Source organism: Erpetoichthys calabaricus, chromosome 16, assembly GCF_900747795.2.
Source record: "Erpetoichthys calabaricus chromosome 16, fErpCal1.3, whole genome shotgun sequence".
Lineage (NCBI taxonomy): Eukaryota > Metazoa > Chordata > Cladistia > Polypteriformes > Polypteridae > Erpetoichthys > Erpetoichthys calabaricus.
In genome coordinates, this window is record NC_041409.2 from 2,931,521 (window position 1) to 2,947,837 (window position 16,317).

A 16,317-nucleotide genomic window follows, 5' to 3' on the forward strand; every position below is an offset into this window, starting at 1 on the left:
AATTAAAGGAGTGTAACAGCAGTAAACCCTTCTTTGAGGAGTGGTCTAGAGGCTCAGTGGTCTTGGAGACAGACGACTCCCCCTACCCCATTTTCAGGCCATCGACTTTCCTCCCATTTACAGAAGACAAAGTACTTGGACCGGTGTAGCCTGGAGTCCCCTCTAGGCTGTGGCACCCTACTAACCCAAAAAAATTGTTGGCCAATAACTGCTTCACACGACCTGCAAGTGACACCTTGGAAAAGAAATCAAAAACAGGAGCACAATCATGTTTCACCAGCTGGATTTTTACTGTTTTGTTTACAAGAATATCTTTTGTACGTGTAAAAAATAGTATATAAAATGTATTACAAAGTGAGTTCTATTCCAAACAGTCCAGCTGACACTCAAATGGCGCCGGACGACTACTGCGTACGTCTCCAGCGATTCCCTTTCAATGCACCTTGGTAAAGGTGAAGCAGTGGGGATGTAGTGATAGGTGAGGAGAAACAAAAAAAAAAAAAAAAAAAAAAACCCAAAGCAACCCGAGTCAAAGGAGGTCAAACCAAAACGAGTAGGCACCGCTGTAGAGTAACAATGATGATAATGACACAACACGCACACAGGCACACCCGTTCGTGCCATTGCCTTCCCAGGTTGTGCTTATCTCTCACGCTTTCTGGTCAGATGAACAAGAGTTCGGGGGTGAACCCTCCAACAGTTCTTGCCGATTGTGAACAGGCACTTGCTGTCGAGGTCAAGACGAGTCCGTGTCCGTCTCACAGTGAATTGCGTTGCGTGTTTTCTGCCATCGTGGCGCCACATACTAAGCAGATCAAGTTCATAATAGATGAAAAGCAAAAAGGCAGCATTCTGGGCAATAAATGTACGCAGAAAGCCCTGGGACTACAGCATGCCCTCCTGAAATGCTCTCAGAAAGGAAAAAAAAAAAAAAGAACCGCAGATGAATTATCAACTAACAAAATGAGTAATTCATAACTTAATGGAAAAACAGCAATATTAATAAAGAGAAACACAAACATTACCATGGACAATATATAAAAATGAAATTATTAAATACCAAACATGAAAAGCAAACTAAAAGTAAAATATACAGAAAGAATAAATAAGAAAGAAACTGGGATACACACACACACACACATTATTTATATATATATATATATATATATATATATATATATATATATAAATAAAATACAGAGAGCGAGAGGGAAGTTGGGCACACAGCGAGGACTTTTGAAATGATGAATATGGTTAAAATCGGTCAGTGGCATCTCAACGGGCTGCCCTCATGAGAGCACCAAAAGCCGTTACTTCCTCCCACTAGGCCAGGACCTTACTCCTGCGTGGCACCAAACACCATACAATGTACCACATCTTTATAGCGTCCCCATCTGCAAGTATTGTAATGATTTCAACCACCTGGAATGAAACCGACTTGATGCAGACTCCCTCACAGCCAATACCATATTCTCAAAAAGTGCTACAAACAGAATTTCAGAAACGATTCTGAGAGTGGAACCAACCAATTGAGATATCCGAATGGACACGACCAAGAATTAACTCTCAAACTGCAATTGACCAGCAGCTTCAGTCTTCTCAGAAGCCATTCCTAACTTCCTGCCATGTGATGAGAAACCGACCGAGAAATGTGAAAGCAAGAGAGTGACCTACTGATTTGCTAACGATGACAGCTATTTTTGACAATGAAAGTGGTACAGGCACCTCTGTTTAGTGCAAAAGCATCCAGAGAGGAAAAAAATTTAAAAAAAGTCAAAAAGCCTTTCAGAATGTCCCTGTCGTTGTTTAGTTTAAAGTGCAGACTTCTTGTAGGGGTACTCAGGCTTGATTGGCGACCTGCGTTCCCTGCCAGCTACTGTGTCTTCATTGCCACTATTCCGGTGTGGCTCTAACGAACCTCCTGGTGCGTCGGGCATCGACCTCCTGCATAGGGCTTGCTCCTCATAATTTGCTGGACTGTTACCCGGAGCTTGTTCTGATCCCAGGCCACACGTCAGGTCAGAGTCATTTTTTGATCTCAGCCTGACCATACCTTGTCCAGGCACACTGGTGCTATTATGTCCAGCCAACGCTAAGTCAAGCCGCTGAGGAGGCTGCTCAAGGACATCAATATGAATTGAATCGGTGCCAGGACGTTGAGAATGCATATCTGGGACCATGTAAGATGATGTGAAGGAGCCTGGGGGTGGCCTGCTGTGACTATACAGATCAGGTCCAACAAACTTGCTCTGTGATGAGGAAGGTGTGTGGTGGCTGGAGGCTGGGCTGACTTGCTGGCAGGAAAAGTCATACAGATCAGGATAATCCTGGTGGATCTCTGTTTTCTGCTCGGTGCTGTGCTTCTTCCGTGAGTTGTGACCATACCTGCTGGAATAGCAGGGAGCTGATGGTGGACAATGAGAAGAACCAGAAATGGATGAAGACTGATGATGTTGATCAGTGCCTCCTCTGTACCCGTCTGCATCCACAGCCAGCTCTGGCAGTCTCCTCTCCTTAAGGTTCATGGCGGATATTCCCATAGCAATGTCGGGCATGAACTCATTGATCACTGGCTCCATGTTCTGTTTGAGGGAGAAAAAAAAAAAAGACAACAGTATCAGTCAGATTTGGCAAAACAAACTCTTTAGAACAGATGTGTCAGCATGGGATGTGCGAAAGCCCCAAGGTGGTCAGTGCTGGCACACTGCTCTATTTTAATATACATAAAAAATATGGACAAGAATATAATCATTAAGTGAGTTAAGTTTGCAAATGATGTCAAACTAGGTGGAAGGGCAGACAATGGAGTATGAGATCAATTGTTACAAGAGGATTTGGACAGCATACAAGCTTGGGCAGTTTTGTGGCAGATGATATTTAATATAAATAAATGTATGGGAATAACATATAGGAAGTAACAATATTAGATTTAGATCAATGGCTTAACAAAAAATTCAAATCTCTGGAAATAATGTAGGTCGGGCCCCAACCAGGGGAAAAAAGAAAAAAAAACAGTAGAACCCTGAATTTAACATTCCCATATTTAACAATTTCACATTTTTAATGTTTTTGGAATGTTGCTCTTGATGTAAAAAAACTCATCTTTGGAAAGTTACGCTCACACAGTAGCGAAAGGTAACTCAATCCTGATTTTTGCCTATTTTCTTTTGACTGCACAGATAATTTTGGTGAATGATTCAAATTTGATCAGTTGATCCTACCAAGATATAATAGGTGTGGCCAAAAAAAAAAAAAAAAAAATCAGTTTACCACATACTATTCAATATTAGAATGAGAATGACCTGCCATAGGTGTGTCCATACGATGTTGGTCCTGTTCAAGAAACAGGTCTGCCTTTATTGAAGGACTTCTGTTAATTGTAAGCTCGGCAACAGTGTGTGATTTCATAGGCAGAATTGAACATCAACTACCGCTGAGCATCGTGCTACAATCTCTGAGCCTGCTTGCTGTTAATACACTTAAGTTTAGCTTTACAAACTGACTCCATTTTACAAGTGCAATCCAAGTTAAGCAAAATGACACCTTTTATTAGCTAACTAGAAAGATTACAATATGCAAGCTTTCGAGGCAACTCAGGCCCCTTCTTCAGGCATATCTTACATATAAACGTCTATGCGTGGATGTGTGTGTGTCTGTCGGTCTGTCTGGCCATGAAGTGTGAGGCAAAGCTCAAAGAGCTGGCAAGGCGGCCCCAAGTTAACGATTCAGAAGAAGAAAGCAGTGCGAGGCTACACCATGAAGCTGAAAGAAAGCGACTCCGTTGCCAAAATGAAACTGCTGACAAAAGACACACTTGCTTAGCTGCTAATACACAAGCGAGGTGAGCACATCGGCAAAAACGAAACCTTTGAGGAGAGAGAAACTCACTTAGCCGCTGATAGACAAGGACAAGGCGGCGAGCACGTCCGGAAAACGAAACTACAGACTCTGCATTTCAATTTTTTTCTGATGATTTCAATATATTTAAATTCAGGTAAAATTCCGTTATAATGAACTGCCAGGGACCTAAAAAATATTTAGTTGTAATGAGATTCTGTATTTGACACTATAGTGCTTTCTTTAACTTGGCGTCCAGGCGTTTGCAATCATTTAAATAGCTTCTTTCTCATTAGTTTTAATCTTCTCCTGTCTACAAGTTATGCTGACGAGAATTTTTCTCAGCATTTCCTTGCAATAATACATTTTCAGGGTGCGAATGATGCCCAAACCCAATGGCTGAAGCACTGCTGTGCAATTGAGTGAGAGGAATTCAAAGCAAACATTATTTAAATGCGGAAGCATGTTGTGGGCAGCACAGTTATCAATCAGATCAAAACACAAGGCCGAGTCACAGTACTTTAGCAAATCCAGCTTTATTCAGCTTGAAAACAGGAACAGCATGGTTATTTATTGTAGCGTGATCTGCCACACTCCTATACACAGACACAGCAGTCAGGAAGGGTTGTGGCCAGGTTAGTGGCCAAGTAATACTGTGCCCTGCATTTACAATGTTCCTTGCATCACCCATCGAGATCTTTTCTGTTTGCTTCAGTGCCGAGCCGCATCAGAGCTGTGAGCCTGCTGTTGCCCCGGCAACAGATGAACAGTTTTCCACAGACGTGGTGATCGCACTTCAGGACGCTCTTCAGTGTGTTGTCCAGTTAGGGGAGGTCCCAACAGAGTATAGAAACCTCACATTTTCTTGAATGAGTGCCGCATTAATAGGAATGTTTCTTGAACGATCATCACTGAACCACATAAAAACTGCTTTTTTGGCGTCTTCAAATGCAACAGTTCGCATACATTTGCAACCCGAGATTTTTCTTTTCTTTGCTCGGTCTTTCAAGAAAGTTGACAGTGTCGATGGCAAAATTCCGAATTCACTGGCAATGTCTTTTTTCTTTTTGCCGCAATCGAGAGCTGTAAAAATGTAAAGTTTTTCTTTCTAATATGAACTGTTAGTTGTTTTCATGTCTACCGTTTATATAAGAGGGTGACAATGAGTTATATTCCAATGGATGCTTTTCAAATTTTGACGAGCAATAAGCAAAAGGTATCACTGGAAACCACCGAAAACAAAAACAGCACGAGGAAAGTCCAAAGAAAATTTTTTTTTTTTTAACAATGCTTCTTTTTGGGGATCGTTGTGCACAACTAACTGCTCTGTGGATGATTCATTCAGGAATTTCAAGGTCTTTTGGGCAGTATCTGCTGAATGTACTTCGTAGTAACGAGATTTCTATAGACTTTTGTGTCATATGGGGAAACTGTCGGGACCATAAAAATACTTCGTCGTAATGAAAATTTATTTGTAAAGATATTCGTTGTAACGGAATTTTACCTGTATTCTATTCTATTCTATTATATATATATATATATGGGATTGATTGCTTCATTTCAAATCAAGTTATTTCTCCTTTCTTTAGTACCATATGTCTCGTCTTACTATCTCTGTCATCGTTACCAGGGAGGATATATCAGTTCTAGTACGGTTGCAATTCTGTATATATGCAGAGGAAATAAAAAATACTGCCAGGGAGCATGCGCCCTCTGCCAACAATAAAATGCAACTGTTGATTGTCTGTGTCTCTTAACACTTGTCTCATGTGATTTGCTTAATTTATGAGGATCAACACATTTTTCCCCCACTAGTCCTTCAGGTTGTTAAGACACCCTGCATGTGCTAGTCATATTTTCAGTGCCATTTTTAAAACGCACATTAATGACAGAAAAGTAACAACATAATGCATGCATACCCCCTGCTTCTCTGGATGCAGAGTCCTTCCCATCCTTGCAGGGCTTGTGCAGTCCATGTGAATGGCTTTTGATCCAGAGTGACAAGCAGGGAAAGTGTGCTTGGACGAGTTCCGCAGATGCAGCAAAGTGTTATTACAGGGGTAGGAGAAAGAGCGTGAGGGTTGTTGAGTTGGAGCTCGCAGCTGCCACCCACTTTTGAGCTGTGGGTGATTTGGTGTGGCAGGAGGATGATATGGTGGAGGAGGAGGCGGCAGTGGAGGATGGAAGGCAGTGAAGGAGTCCAGGTCACTAAACAAATTCTCCACCGCTGGAGTGCTGTTGTTCCGAGTGCGACTCAACTGGCGTGCCACCAACACCGGACTTTCATCACCAAAGCGTTCTTCTGGGAAGAATTTGTGAGGATTCTGCAGGGTAAAATTTAAAAAGGACAGCATTAACAAAGATTATGACTGACTGCTCACACCCAAACACACTACACTGTACTACTATAAAATCGATGTTTCACAACTCATGTATTTAAAGGACAGAATAAGTAATAAACGGGTAGAAAACACAGGAAAATAAAAAGAATTCTTAAATGATGGGAATGTTAAAAGCCTAGACCCATCAAAAACATCACCAGTGTACAGATCCCTCCACTAGCACAGGGTTGAAAGATATTAGAACATCCAAAGGCAAAGGGCTCGATTGTGGAAAGTTTGTGCCGAAGTAGGGCACCACTCACTCTCCTTCCAGTATTGGATACAAAGTGTCAAGGAACACAATTTGCAATGAAAAGCGGTTTGCTGTTCTTTTACCAATTGAGTCAGAGTACGAGACCTCTCTTGAACTCAGTTAAGTTTCAGAGAAATCTGTTTTAAAAAGTACTTGTTTGCTTTCCAAAAGTCCAAAGTTAACAGCATATCCAATTAAAATCTGTCTTTCATATATACTACCCCACACAAGCATCATGCTATGGGTTTGATAGTTTTTTTTTGTCCCCAGCATAAATCAAGCACGTATATACATATGTTGTAGGCATGCCCCCCTAGTGCTGAATCTTGGATTTTCTGAAAGCCCATCTCTTTATTAATATTTATTTTCTTCTCCATGAGCTTTCTTCACTTCACCTTTTGATTTTCCAACACCATTAGGTACAGCCACCAACCCCCCACCCGCATCTGAGAACTCCAGCTAATCTGGGATCACATTGAGTCTCACCTGCAAAAGCTCTGCTGCAGCATCAGGAAGCCCAAACTCCCGTAGAACACGGATCTGAATCTCATAGCTGACTGTAGCTCCATCCCCGCAGTTAAGAGCATATGCTCTCTGCAATTGGTCCGTGTGCCGTAACTCATGCAACCTTCTTATCATATCTTTGACAACACTTAACTTGGGAACTAAAAAGAAAGAGGCAACAGGCAATCATCGATCATCTCATGAGTCAATTAAGAAATGCAATTGTAACGACATAAGAACAGAGGAGTCATTCTTTGCTGGCTGAATTACTTCAGACATTTGCACATAATTACAAAAATAAATTTACATTAGCAATCACTCAACAAGCTGCCAAGGAAAGTGTACTAGAAAAAAAAACAGCCTTCATAATGGGCAAAATCTGTTATGGACACAAACTTTTCTACGGTTAGCAACCAGCAGGCTCACTGAGCTGGTCAAAAAGCACTTGGACTTCAGCCAGCCAACCCCACCCTATTATATCTAAAGACACACAGATTTATTAGGGCTGGGAATTGATTAAAAATTAACTAGTTAGTTGCCTAAATGTATGTAACTTATCACAATTAATAGCATCTAAAATTAAAACGTAATTATAAAATGAATACAAAAATCATATAGTAAATAAACACTGAATCACAGATTAAATGTAGAATCAACACAAAAGATTAAAAAAAATATGGCAAAGACCTTAAACCTGAACTTTTAACAAAATACTACTTGAGCAAGCACAACCTGAATGTGAATGCCTTCCTAAAAGGCAAGCTGAAAAGAAGGAAGTAAGAAAACAAGGTCAATGTATTAATTCTCAAATTGAAATAGCATATGAGACAAAAGATGTGTCAAAGTTAAAATTAAATGATTGAAACTACTGCTGACTTTGAATGCACAAATGAAAACTGATTTAATTGAAAGAATAAGCATCTCTTAAATAGGCATACATTAAAACTGGTGTTATAACTCTGTAAATGACATCCTCAATTGTTCATCATTATCAACGACTTGAGAATTATACTCAAGTGTTTTTCAACTGGTGTGCCGTGGAAATAACAGTGTAGTGCATCTGGGTCCAGACCTGAGAGAGACACGCTCCTCAGGTGGCCGAGACCTGTCAGAGGAGGATGGGACTACCTGGAGAAGCTGCCATAAAAGCAGGTCTGTGATGACCATTGTGCAGACACAGCACTTAGAGAGCACTTTAGCAGCCAGGAGACATGTTATGGGGGGGTGTCCATCTGCCTACGTGCATGTTCGCCAGTGACTCTTGTATATCCAAGGGATAGTGGGCATACCAGTTGCATGTGACCCCAGGTTAGGGGAGTGAGACAGAGAGAGAACCGTTTGTATGACCAGGCAAAAGGACGAAGCAACTGGAAAATGCGTCCAAAGTGCTCAATAAATGCTGTGTCTGTGAGCAGCAATCTCTGAGCTGCTTTGTATTGCTCCTCCTTTGGACAGTTTATCACATCTAAGAGATTTAATGCTTTTGTGGGTGGTAGAATCGTGATGCCCCTTAGGATTTTTGGGGTTACAAAAAACGTGCCACCACAGAAATATGGTTGTAAAACACTGCTCTACACCTTTGCTCCTGGCATACTGGCAGTGTGCATTACTTGGATGGTTATGTTGCACTCTTTGCATAAATTAGCATAAATACTGCAGACTTGACTCATGGGTAGGGACAATCATGACACTACTATTTTGCAGAATTTTGTCATTATATTAGGGCAGTCAGCACTGTAAGTTGATTCAATCTTGTTAGAGAAAGAAAAAATAGAAATAAAACCCCGATATTTTTACCTTTCTCTAGTATTGCACCAGAACTGTCATAAACCACCCTACCTACCCCCGTTCCTCTCCCCTGCAACTATGTCAACATGTGTAAATCAAGAAAAATGAACACTAATGCTACATACTGACGTGCGTATCATTGTGACCCACGTAATATGAAATGCTAAACATTTAAATTAAAATTTTATTTCATGAAATTTTTAAAGGTAGCATATAAATACAATACTGGCTGTGTATGTAATTGTTTTGGTACTTATTTGTACTATTGTTTTGAAAATAAAAAAAAAAAAATTACATGAAAATAGTGCCCTAACCAAAGCACGTTGCTGGTCCTGGATGCGACAATATTTTTTAACATATTAGACAGGACATACTAATCACAAAAATTAATGAGTTAACTTTCCCAGGCCTTTTATAGATATAAAAATGAACATTTTATAATTTTATAAAAAAATAAATAAATAAATGATCATCTGGGTCAACACATGCAAAACCTTTGCAGTACTGCTGTATTCCAAGTATATTAAAATTATGCTAGTTTGACCAATTGCTTTTGAAGGCGAGTGCAGCATAGAGAAGTTCATCATGATAGTGTGACAGGAAGTCTCTCTCTTCAACACTGCACTGCTCAAATTAAAACAAATATGTACAGTTATGGCCAAAATTTTTCAGAATGAGAAGTATTTTTTTTTTTCCACAAAGTTTGCTGCTTCAGTGATTTTAAATCTTTTTTGTCAGATGCTTCTATAGTATACTGAAGTATAATTACAAGTGTTTCATAAGTTTCAAAGGCTTTTATTGACACTTACATGAAGTTTATGCAAAGAGTCAATATTTGCAGTGTTGGCCCTTCTTTTTCAAGACCTCTTCAATTCACTCTAGCATGCTGTAAAATCAATTTCTGGGCCAAATCCTGACTGATGGAATCCCATTGTTGCATAATCAATGCTTGGAGTTTGTCAGAATTTGTGGGTTTTGCTTGTCCCCCTGCCTCTTAAGGATTGACCATAAATTCTCAAAGGGATTAAGGTCTGGGGAGCTTCCTGGCCATGGACCCAAAATATTGATGTTTTGTTCCCCAGGTCACTTAGTTATCACTTTTGCCTTACGGCACAGTGCTTCATCATGCTGGAAAAGACATTGTTCATCACCAAACTGTTCTTGGATGGTTGGGAAAAGTTGTACCATAATGGTCAATAAAAGGATTTGAAACTTATGAAATGCTTGTAATTATACTTCAGTATACCATAGAAACATCTGACAAAAAGATCTAAAAACACTGAAGCAGCAAACTTTGTGAAAACCAATACTTCTGTCATTCTCAAAACTTTTGCATCTGCTTTATCTGTCACTGCAATCATATAAATATAAAACTTATCATATAAAATAAGCAATAGCTGTTTGACACAAGCCTGAAGTTTCTTCTTTCCTTCCTTGACATTTAAAAATAACATTTTTTCCTAGACTAAATACTGACTGCATTGAAGCATGGGAGTGGCTTTTCAAGCTTGAGAAACCCTCCATGGCTCTAATTTTGATATTGCTTAGCTGTGTCTTCCAAAGAAACAGGTGGCATGCTTTAAGCACCTTTTCACTGAAGTCTCGTACTGCTATTTTTGAAGCCTTATTTGAGAAATTTCTGAATAGACATTTGGAGGAATCTATACTACACCAAAACAAATTAGACATTTATATAAAAGAAACTTAGAATAAGAATAAATACACTGCTTGTCAAAAGCTTAAAAGGACATTCAGAACACCTCCTCATGTATAATCAATAAACACTCGTCAGGTTTACTCACCGGGCACTTCGTTGGCTACAACTGTGGGTGGGTTGCTCTGGGCTCCTGGGATCTGCTGGTGGTTGATCATGTGACAGCACTGTGGGACTGCATTGTTAACCATGTAAAGGGTATCAGGCACATTGGACATTCGAACCATTCTCAAACGAATCAAATCAGTCTGCTCTACCATCATCTCATCTAAAACAGACTAAAACAGAGAGAAGATATGACAAAACAATGACGAGTAAGAAAGCTGAACATTATATGTTTCTTAACTTCATCCTCCTCAAAGAATAAACGTTTCCACCTTCTCTCTTCCCACTTGTTCACACTTTAATTCTAAGGTAAGGACCAAACATGATTTAGATGGTAAGACCAACACCTCTTAAATAACAACCACCTAAGAGTCTGGAGATCTATGGGAAGTTGATGGGTCACAAGTTGTGTGTCCATTATCAGCATGAGGCACATGCACTAAACTGCTGGGATGAGTTACACAGCCCGCATTTTCAATTGGTGCTGTAAAACTGGACCAGTAACTTGCCACAGGCTGCACAACAGAATTTGGAAGATTCTAGGACAGGGGTAGGCAACGTCGGTCCTGGTGAGCCGCAGTATATGCAGGTTTTTGTTCCAACCCAGTTCCTTAACGAGAACTCAATTATTGCTGATGAAGCACATATTGCTTAAGTGACATTTTGATGCTTCATTTTAGTGGTCTCGCTTGTTAAGGTTCTCCAACCTTAATTGCTTATTTCAATCTTACACTGCTGCATTCAGTGTTTTAATTGCTCCTTATTAGCAATAAGATGTAAAAGACAAAGCAGCCAGCAGTTCTCCAGCTAGCTTTTTTCCAATTACATCTGTGTGTGTTCATCATGCACTGTTTGATTTAATAAAACACTTAATAGAAAAATGTGACAGACTGAAAATGATCTGTTTTAGGCTTCATATCATTTGGATGATATCTTTGGAAAGGAAAAAAATCTACGATATAAGAGCCTTACATTGCACAGACTAACAAGCCATAAAATTAAATAAGGTCTGAGATTGGCAAGGATTGGTTTCTAATTAAGCAATTGGGTTGGAATGAAAACCTGTAGCCACTGCGGCTCACCAGGACCGACGTTGCCTACCTCTGTCTAGGACAATCTCCCAGAACACATTTTTATTCTTAGCCATTATCCACAATATGCTGTGTATCTGTAATGATATGGTTTCTGTATATAATTGTGATTTTCCTAGTAATAAATTGTTAATTACTGTAAGCCATGCCTGATCTTTGAGTCTGCTATCGAGAGCATTAATGCTGTAAAGGTATAATGTTGGCTCATGCTGTAGACTTATCCTCTGAGATTCACAGTCACAATATTCATAATTGTGGAGTATTCTATTTATAAACATGCTTGGAATTAAATTTAACACACATTGAAGTAAGTTCCCCAGCCTCTGAAGTTGCATATGAAGTATTTATGTAATATATGCTAAGAAGGAGCCCTTGAGGTTTCATTATAAAGCACACGCTAGTTAAATGGGGCTTAACCTCTGAGGTTACATATAAAAGGCCACTATTAATCACAGTCATATTTCTTTGTAAGGGTATATACCTAAAGCTTTACAAATGACAGTAAGTCAATGCTAACCCAAACGTCGCACAGACATCATTAATTCATGACTTACAGTAAAAGTAATATTTAAATATTAATAATATAGTGGAGTCACATTAAGAGCTCCAAACTCTTATTTCATCATTGGTTAAGTGGTGTGCCATCTGCAGTTAAAAATCGAATGAAATTAACAATTAAAATAACCATAAATACATAAATTAATTGCCAGCTAAAAAGGCCTACTCTACCAACTGCTGTAAAAAACAAATACACAATGGTGCTTGAAAGTTAGTGAACACTTCAGAATTGTCCATATTTCTTCATAAAAACGACTTAAAACAGCATCAGATTTTTCACTCAAGTCCTAAAAGTAGATATGGAAAACCCAGCTAAACAAATGAGACAAAAAATATTAGACTTGATCATTTATTTATTGAGGAAAGTCACCCAGTATTATATATCTGTGAGTGGCAAAAGTATGCAAAACTAGCAGGTAATTTGAAGGTGAACTTAGAATCAGGTGTTGTCATTCAATGTGATGGCAATCAGATATGAACAGGAACCCTGTTTATATAAAAAGAACAGAATTCTGTCAAGGCCTTCATCTTCAAACATGTTTGTGCAGTATCAGTGTATCATTCCACGGACAAAGGACATTTCAGAGGACCTCGGAAAAACAATTGTTGATGCTCATCTTGCTAGGGAAGACTAGAAAGCCATCTCTAAAGAGTTTGGACTGCACCGATCCACAGTCAGCCAGATTGTGCATTAATGGAGGAAGTTTAAGACTACTGCTACTCTCCTCAAAAGTGGTTGATCAATAATGATCACTCTAAGGGCAGGGAGTACAATTGTCCACGAGAGTCACAAGTGAAGTAAGAGTAAACTTTTAGCAACTAAAATCCTCTCTCACATTGGTTAATGTTAATGTTCATGAGTCCATCATCAAGAGAACACTGAACAACAGTGGTGTGTAAGGCAGGGTTGCAAAGAGAAAGCCATTGTTTTCCAAAAAAAAACACTGCTTCCTGTCTATAGTTTGATGATAAGCATGTGGACAAGCCTGGAAGCTACTGGAGTAATGTTTTATGGAAAGATGTGACCAAAATTAAACTTTTGGATCAAATGAGAAAAAAAAACACTGTATTCCAGCATGAGAACCTCATCCCATCTGTAAAACATGGTGGTGGTGGTAGAATCATGCTTTGGGCCCATTTTGCTGCATCTGGGCCAGGACAGCTTGCAATTGTGGACAGGAAAATTAATTCAGATTTATACCAGCAAATTCTAAAGCAAAACGTTAGGACATCTGTTTGTGGACTACAGCTAAAGAAAAACTGGGTCATGCAACAAGACATCGACCCCAAGCACACAAGTCGTTCCACCAAAGAGTGGTTGAAGAAGAAGAAAATAAAAGTTTTGGAATGGCCAAGTCAAAGTCCTTACCTTAACCCAATAGAAATATTGAATGACCTGAAGAATGCAGTTCATTTGAGAAAATGTAGCAACATCCCTGAGTTAAGGCAACTGTGTATGAAGAAATGGGCTAAAATTCCTCCAAGCCAATATGCAGGTCTGATTACGACCTACTGGAAATGTTTAGCTGCAGTTATTGCAGCAAAAAGGGGTTAACACCAAATACTAAAAGCAAAGTTTCACATACTTTTGCCTCTTACAGATGTATAATAGTGGGTGATTTTCATCAATAAATAAATAAAGTATGATATGTTTCTCATTTGTTTATCTGGGTTCTCCATATCTGCTTTTATGACTCGAGTGAAAATCTGATGATTTTTAAGTCATATATTCGTGCAGGAATATGGAAAATTCTGAATGGTTCACTAACTTTCAATTACCACTACATAAATAAAAAACAGACATGATCAAATGTAAAAAATGTAAAATAAAATAATACATTTTGATGGACATCATAGAGGGATAGGTGTCCTGGCCAGGATATTGGGTATGCCCACTCCTGATCAGGAGGTCAGTTAAATGATAGGACAGTGGAACACTATCCGTTGGAGCAAGGTGTTCCCTGGGTGGGCACATCCCAGGAGGAGGTTCCTTTAGGATGCCCACAGGGCTGCGTGGGATTTACAGTTCCAATGGGCAGCCCTGTTGGGTGCTGCTGGGAGGAGGGTATGCCTGGTTCACAAGCGCTTCTTTCCAGGTTCAGCTGAAAAAGAGCCATTTCTAAGCCAAGCAACTCGAGAGTGAAGGACAACAGTCATCAAAATAAGAGGAAGGAGAAGAATATGATTGGTGTTATGGAGTCAGCATCTTTTGAAAGCACTTTTATAAATTATTAAGGTGCTGCAGTCTTTTTGGAGTAATACATGTGTTTCAGTCTGTAATCCTCTGGGATTGTGGAGTGGAACACCTTTTTATATGCTATAACAAAAAATGTGATACCTTAAAGCTTAGTACAATGTAAGGATCAATTCAAAAAGAATAAAATAAATGCTCATTTTCCACCTGAAAATTATGATTTGACAGCAACTTACCTTGGCTTCCTCTACATAAGGCGCAAAGAGACGAGGTCTGACGTAGATGCCTGCACTCTTCTGCCTCAGCCAGGCATTGGATTTACCTCCTTCTGCCGTGGGCAACATATCTGACGGAGGGGTGCTGATTAAACCTCTTTTCATCTGAGGAAGAACAACACATCCATACATTTAAACTATCGTTTTACAATAAGTTGTTAAAATACTTGATGTAAATGACTTCTTCAACTTTCACAAACATCTAAAAGCTTACAAAAAAATATAAGCAATATTATAAGGTTTTTATGGAATTAATATTGAGGTCCAATGTGTTCGGGCTGCAGGTCCACTTTGTGTTTATGTCATTTAATCAACCAGCATGAATGAACTAATGGAACTCTGCAAAGACTAGCACTATTCCTAAGGCAGTTCTTTTGGGTACTACAGGTGACAAACCACGGCAAACAACCAAACATTAAGGCACAGAGAGTGCAGAGTTTCAAGCAAAATAAAAAAAAGGCAACTTAAATACTCACTGTTTCACTTAGGATTTCACTGTTGGGAGGCAGGATATGATCAATGCGGACATAAGGCAGCAAAGGTGATAACATCTCTTTCAGCTCCTCAAGATCCAGGTCTCGGCGTTTCACTCCCCTTTTGTTCACACTGTGAGCCGTACCACTTAATAAATTTGGTTCTGTACACACAAACAGGGACATGACAGGTATTGGAAACCATCACATTGCAAATCTGCCATCTACTGTTATAATTTCTTAAGAAGATGACACCGACCAGGAGTCTAACTCTACAAAGGTGTTACTGTCTTAAATTGAACTGTTGAAAATGGAGATACAGTAACAACTCATGAACTCATACCAGACATGTGTTATGGGAAAATCTACCAAGAAGTCCCTAAGTTAAGATACAGTACAATTCATTGTAATCTACAATCTTTAAAATTGCTGGCATTGCATGCAAAACATGGCAAAAATTTGAGATGTCACATCTGTATCTAAGTATATGAGCAATAACAAGTCTTGGTCCACAGCTAGCTTGAGATTTTGTGTGGTTTTTTAAGGGACACAACTGTCCAAAAATCAGACAGACAGTAAAATACGGGACATTTTGTGCATCCGAGAGTGGAAGAAAACATTTAAGTGATGCTGGAAAACAGAAAGAGTGATAGCAGAAAACAACCAATTACAAATGTCCAGCATGACCAGAGGCTCAGACTGTAATATACAGTAAACACTGCTAACTCCTTCCCAAGACTGGCCTGTAAGGTGCAACTCAGGAAACAAATGAGTCCTTAGAACTGTGAATGTGATAACCTATACAATACAGTCTTTACGTGTACATGGGGAACATAAGGGACTAGTGGCAATGGTGTCCAGCTCCAGTCCTGGCACCCTCCTGCAACTGCAGGTTTTTGTTCTTCCCAGTTTCCCAATCATTCAGTCATTTTCCCTCTAACTGATCTATGTTTTTTAGATCACCCTTTTCTTCTCCCACTCAGCATGTAGGAAAGGGCCGTAAGGTGAGATTTACATAAGAAAAACAGTTTTCATATATTGCCATAATATTACATTATTAATAAACTGTAGTCTTATTCAGTTACGTTTTTCTTTTTTGACTAAACCATAATAATAGCAACAACAAACAAAGTAGACATTGGTG

At 39.3% G+C, this 16,317-nt stretch overlaps 1 protein-coding gene across 1 annotated transcript in view; it reads right to left on the reverse strand.

Moving 5' to 3' along the window:
- Window positions 1-268: 268 nt before the first annotated feature.
- The window catches only part of btbd7 (BTB (POZ) domain containing 7), a 45,561-nt gene continuing 29,512 nt past the window's right edge, over window positions 269-16,317 (reverse strand). The window contains exons 6-11 of the mRNA XM_028821221.2: window positions 15,177-15,337; window positions 14,662-14,805; window positions 10,566-10,755; window positions 6,958-7,136; window positions 5,757-6,161; window positions 269-2,582 (exon numbers count right to left, since the gene is read on the reverse strand). Of these exons, the coding sequence (XP_028677054.1) occupies window positions 1,812-2,582; window positions 5,757-6,161; window positions 6,958-7,136; window positions 10,566-10,755; window positions 14,662-14,805; window positions 15,177-15,337 (1,850 nt within the window). The 3' untranslated portion in view covers window positions 269-1,811. The remainder of the gene's footprint in view (window positions 2,583-5,756; window positions 6,162-6,957; window positions 7,137-10,565; window positions 10,756-14,661; window positions 14,806-15,176; window positions 15,338-16,317) is intronic.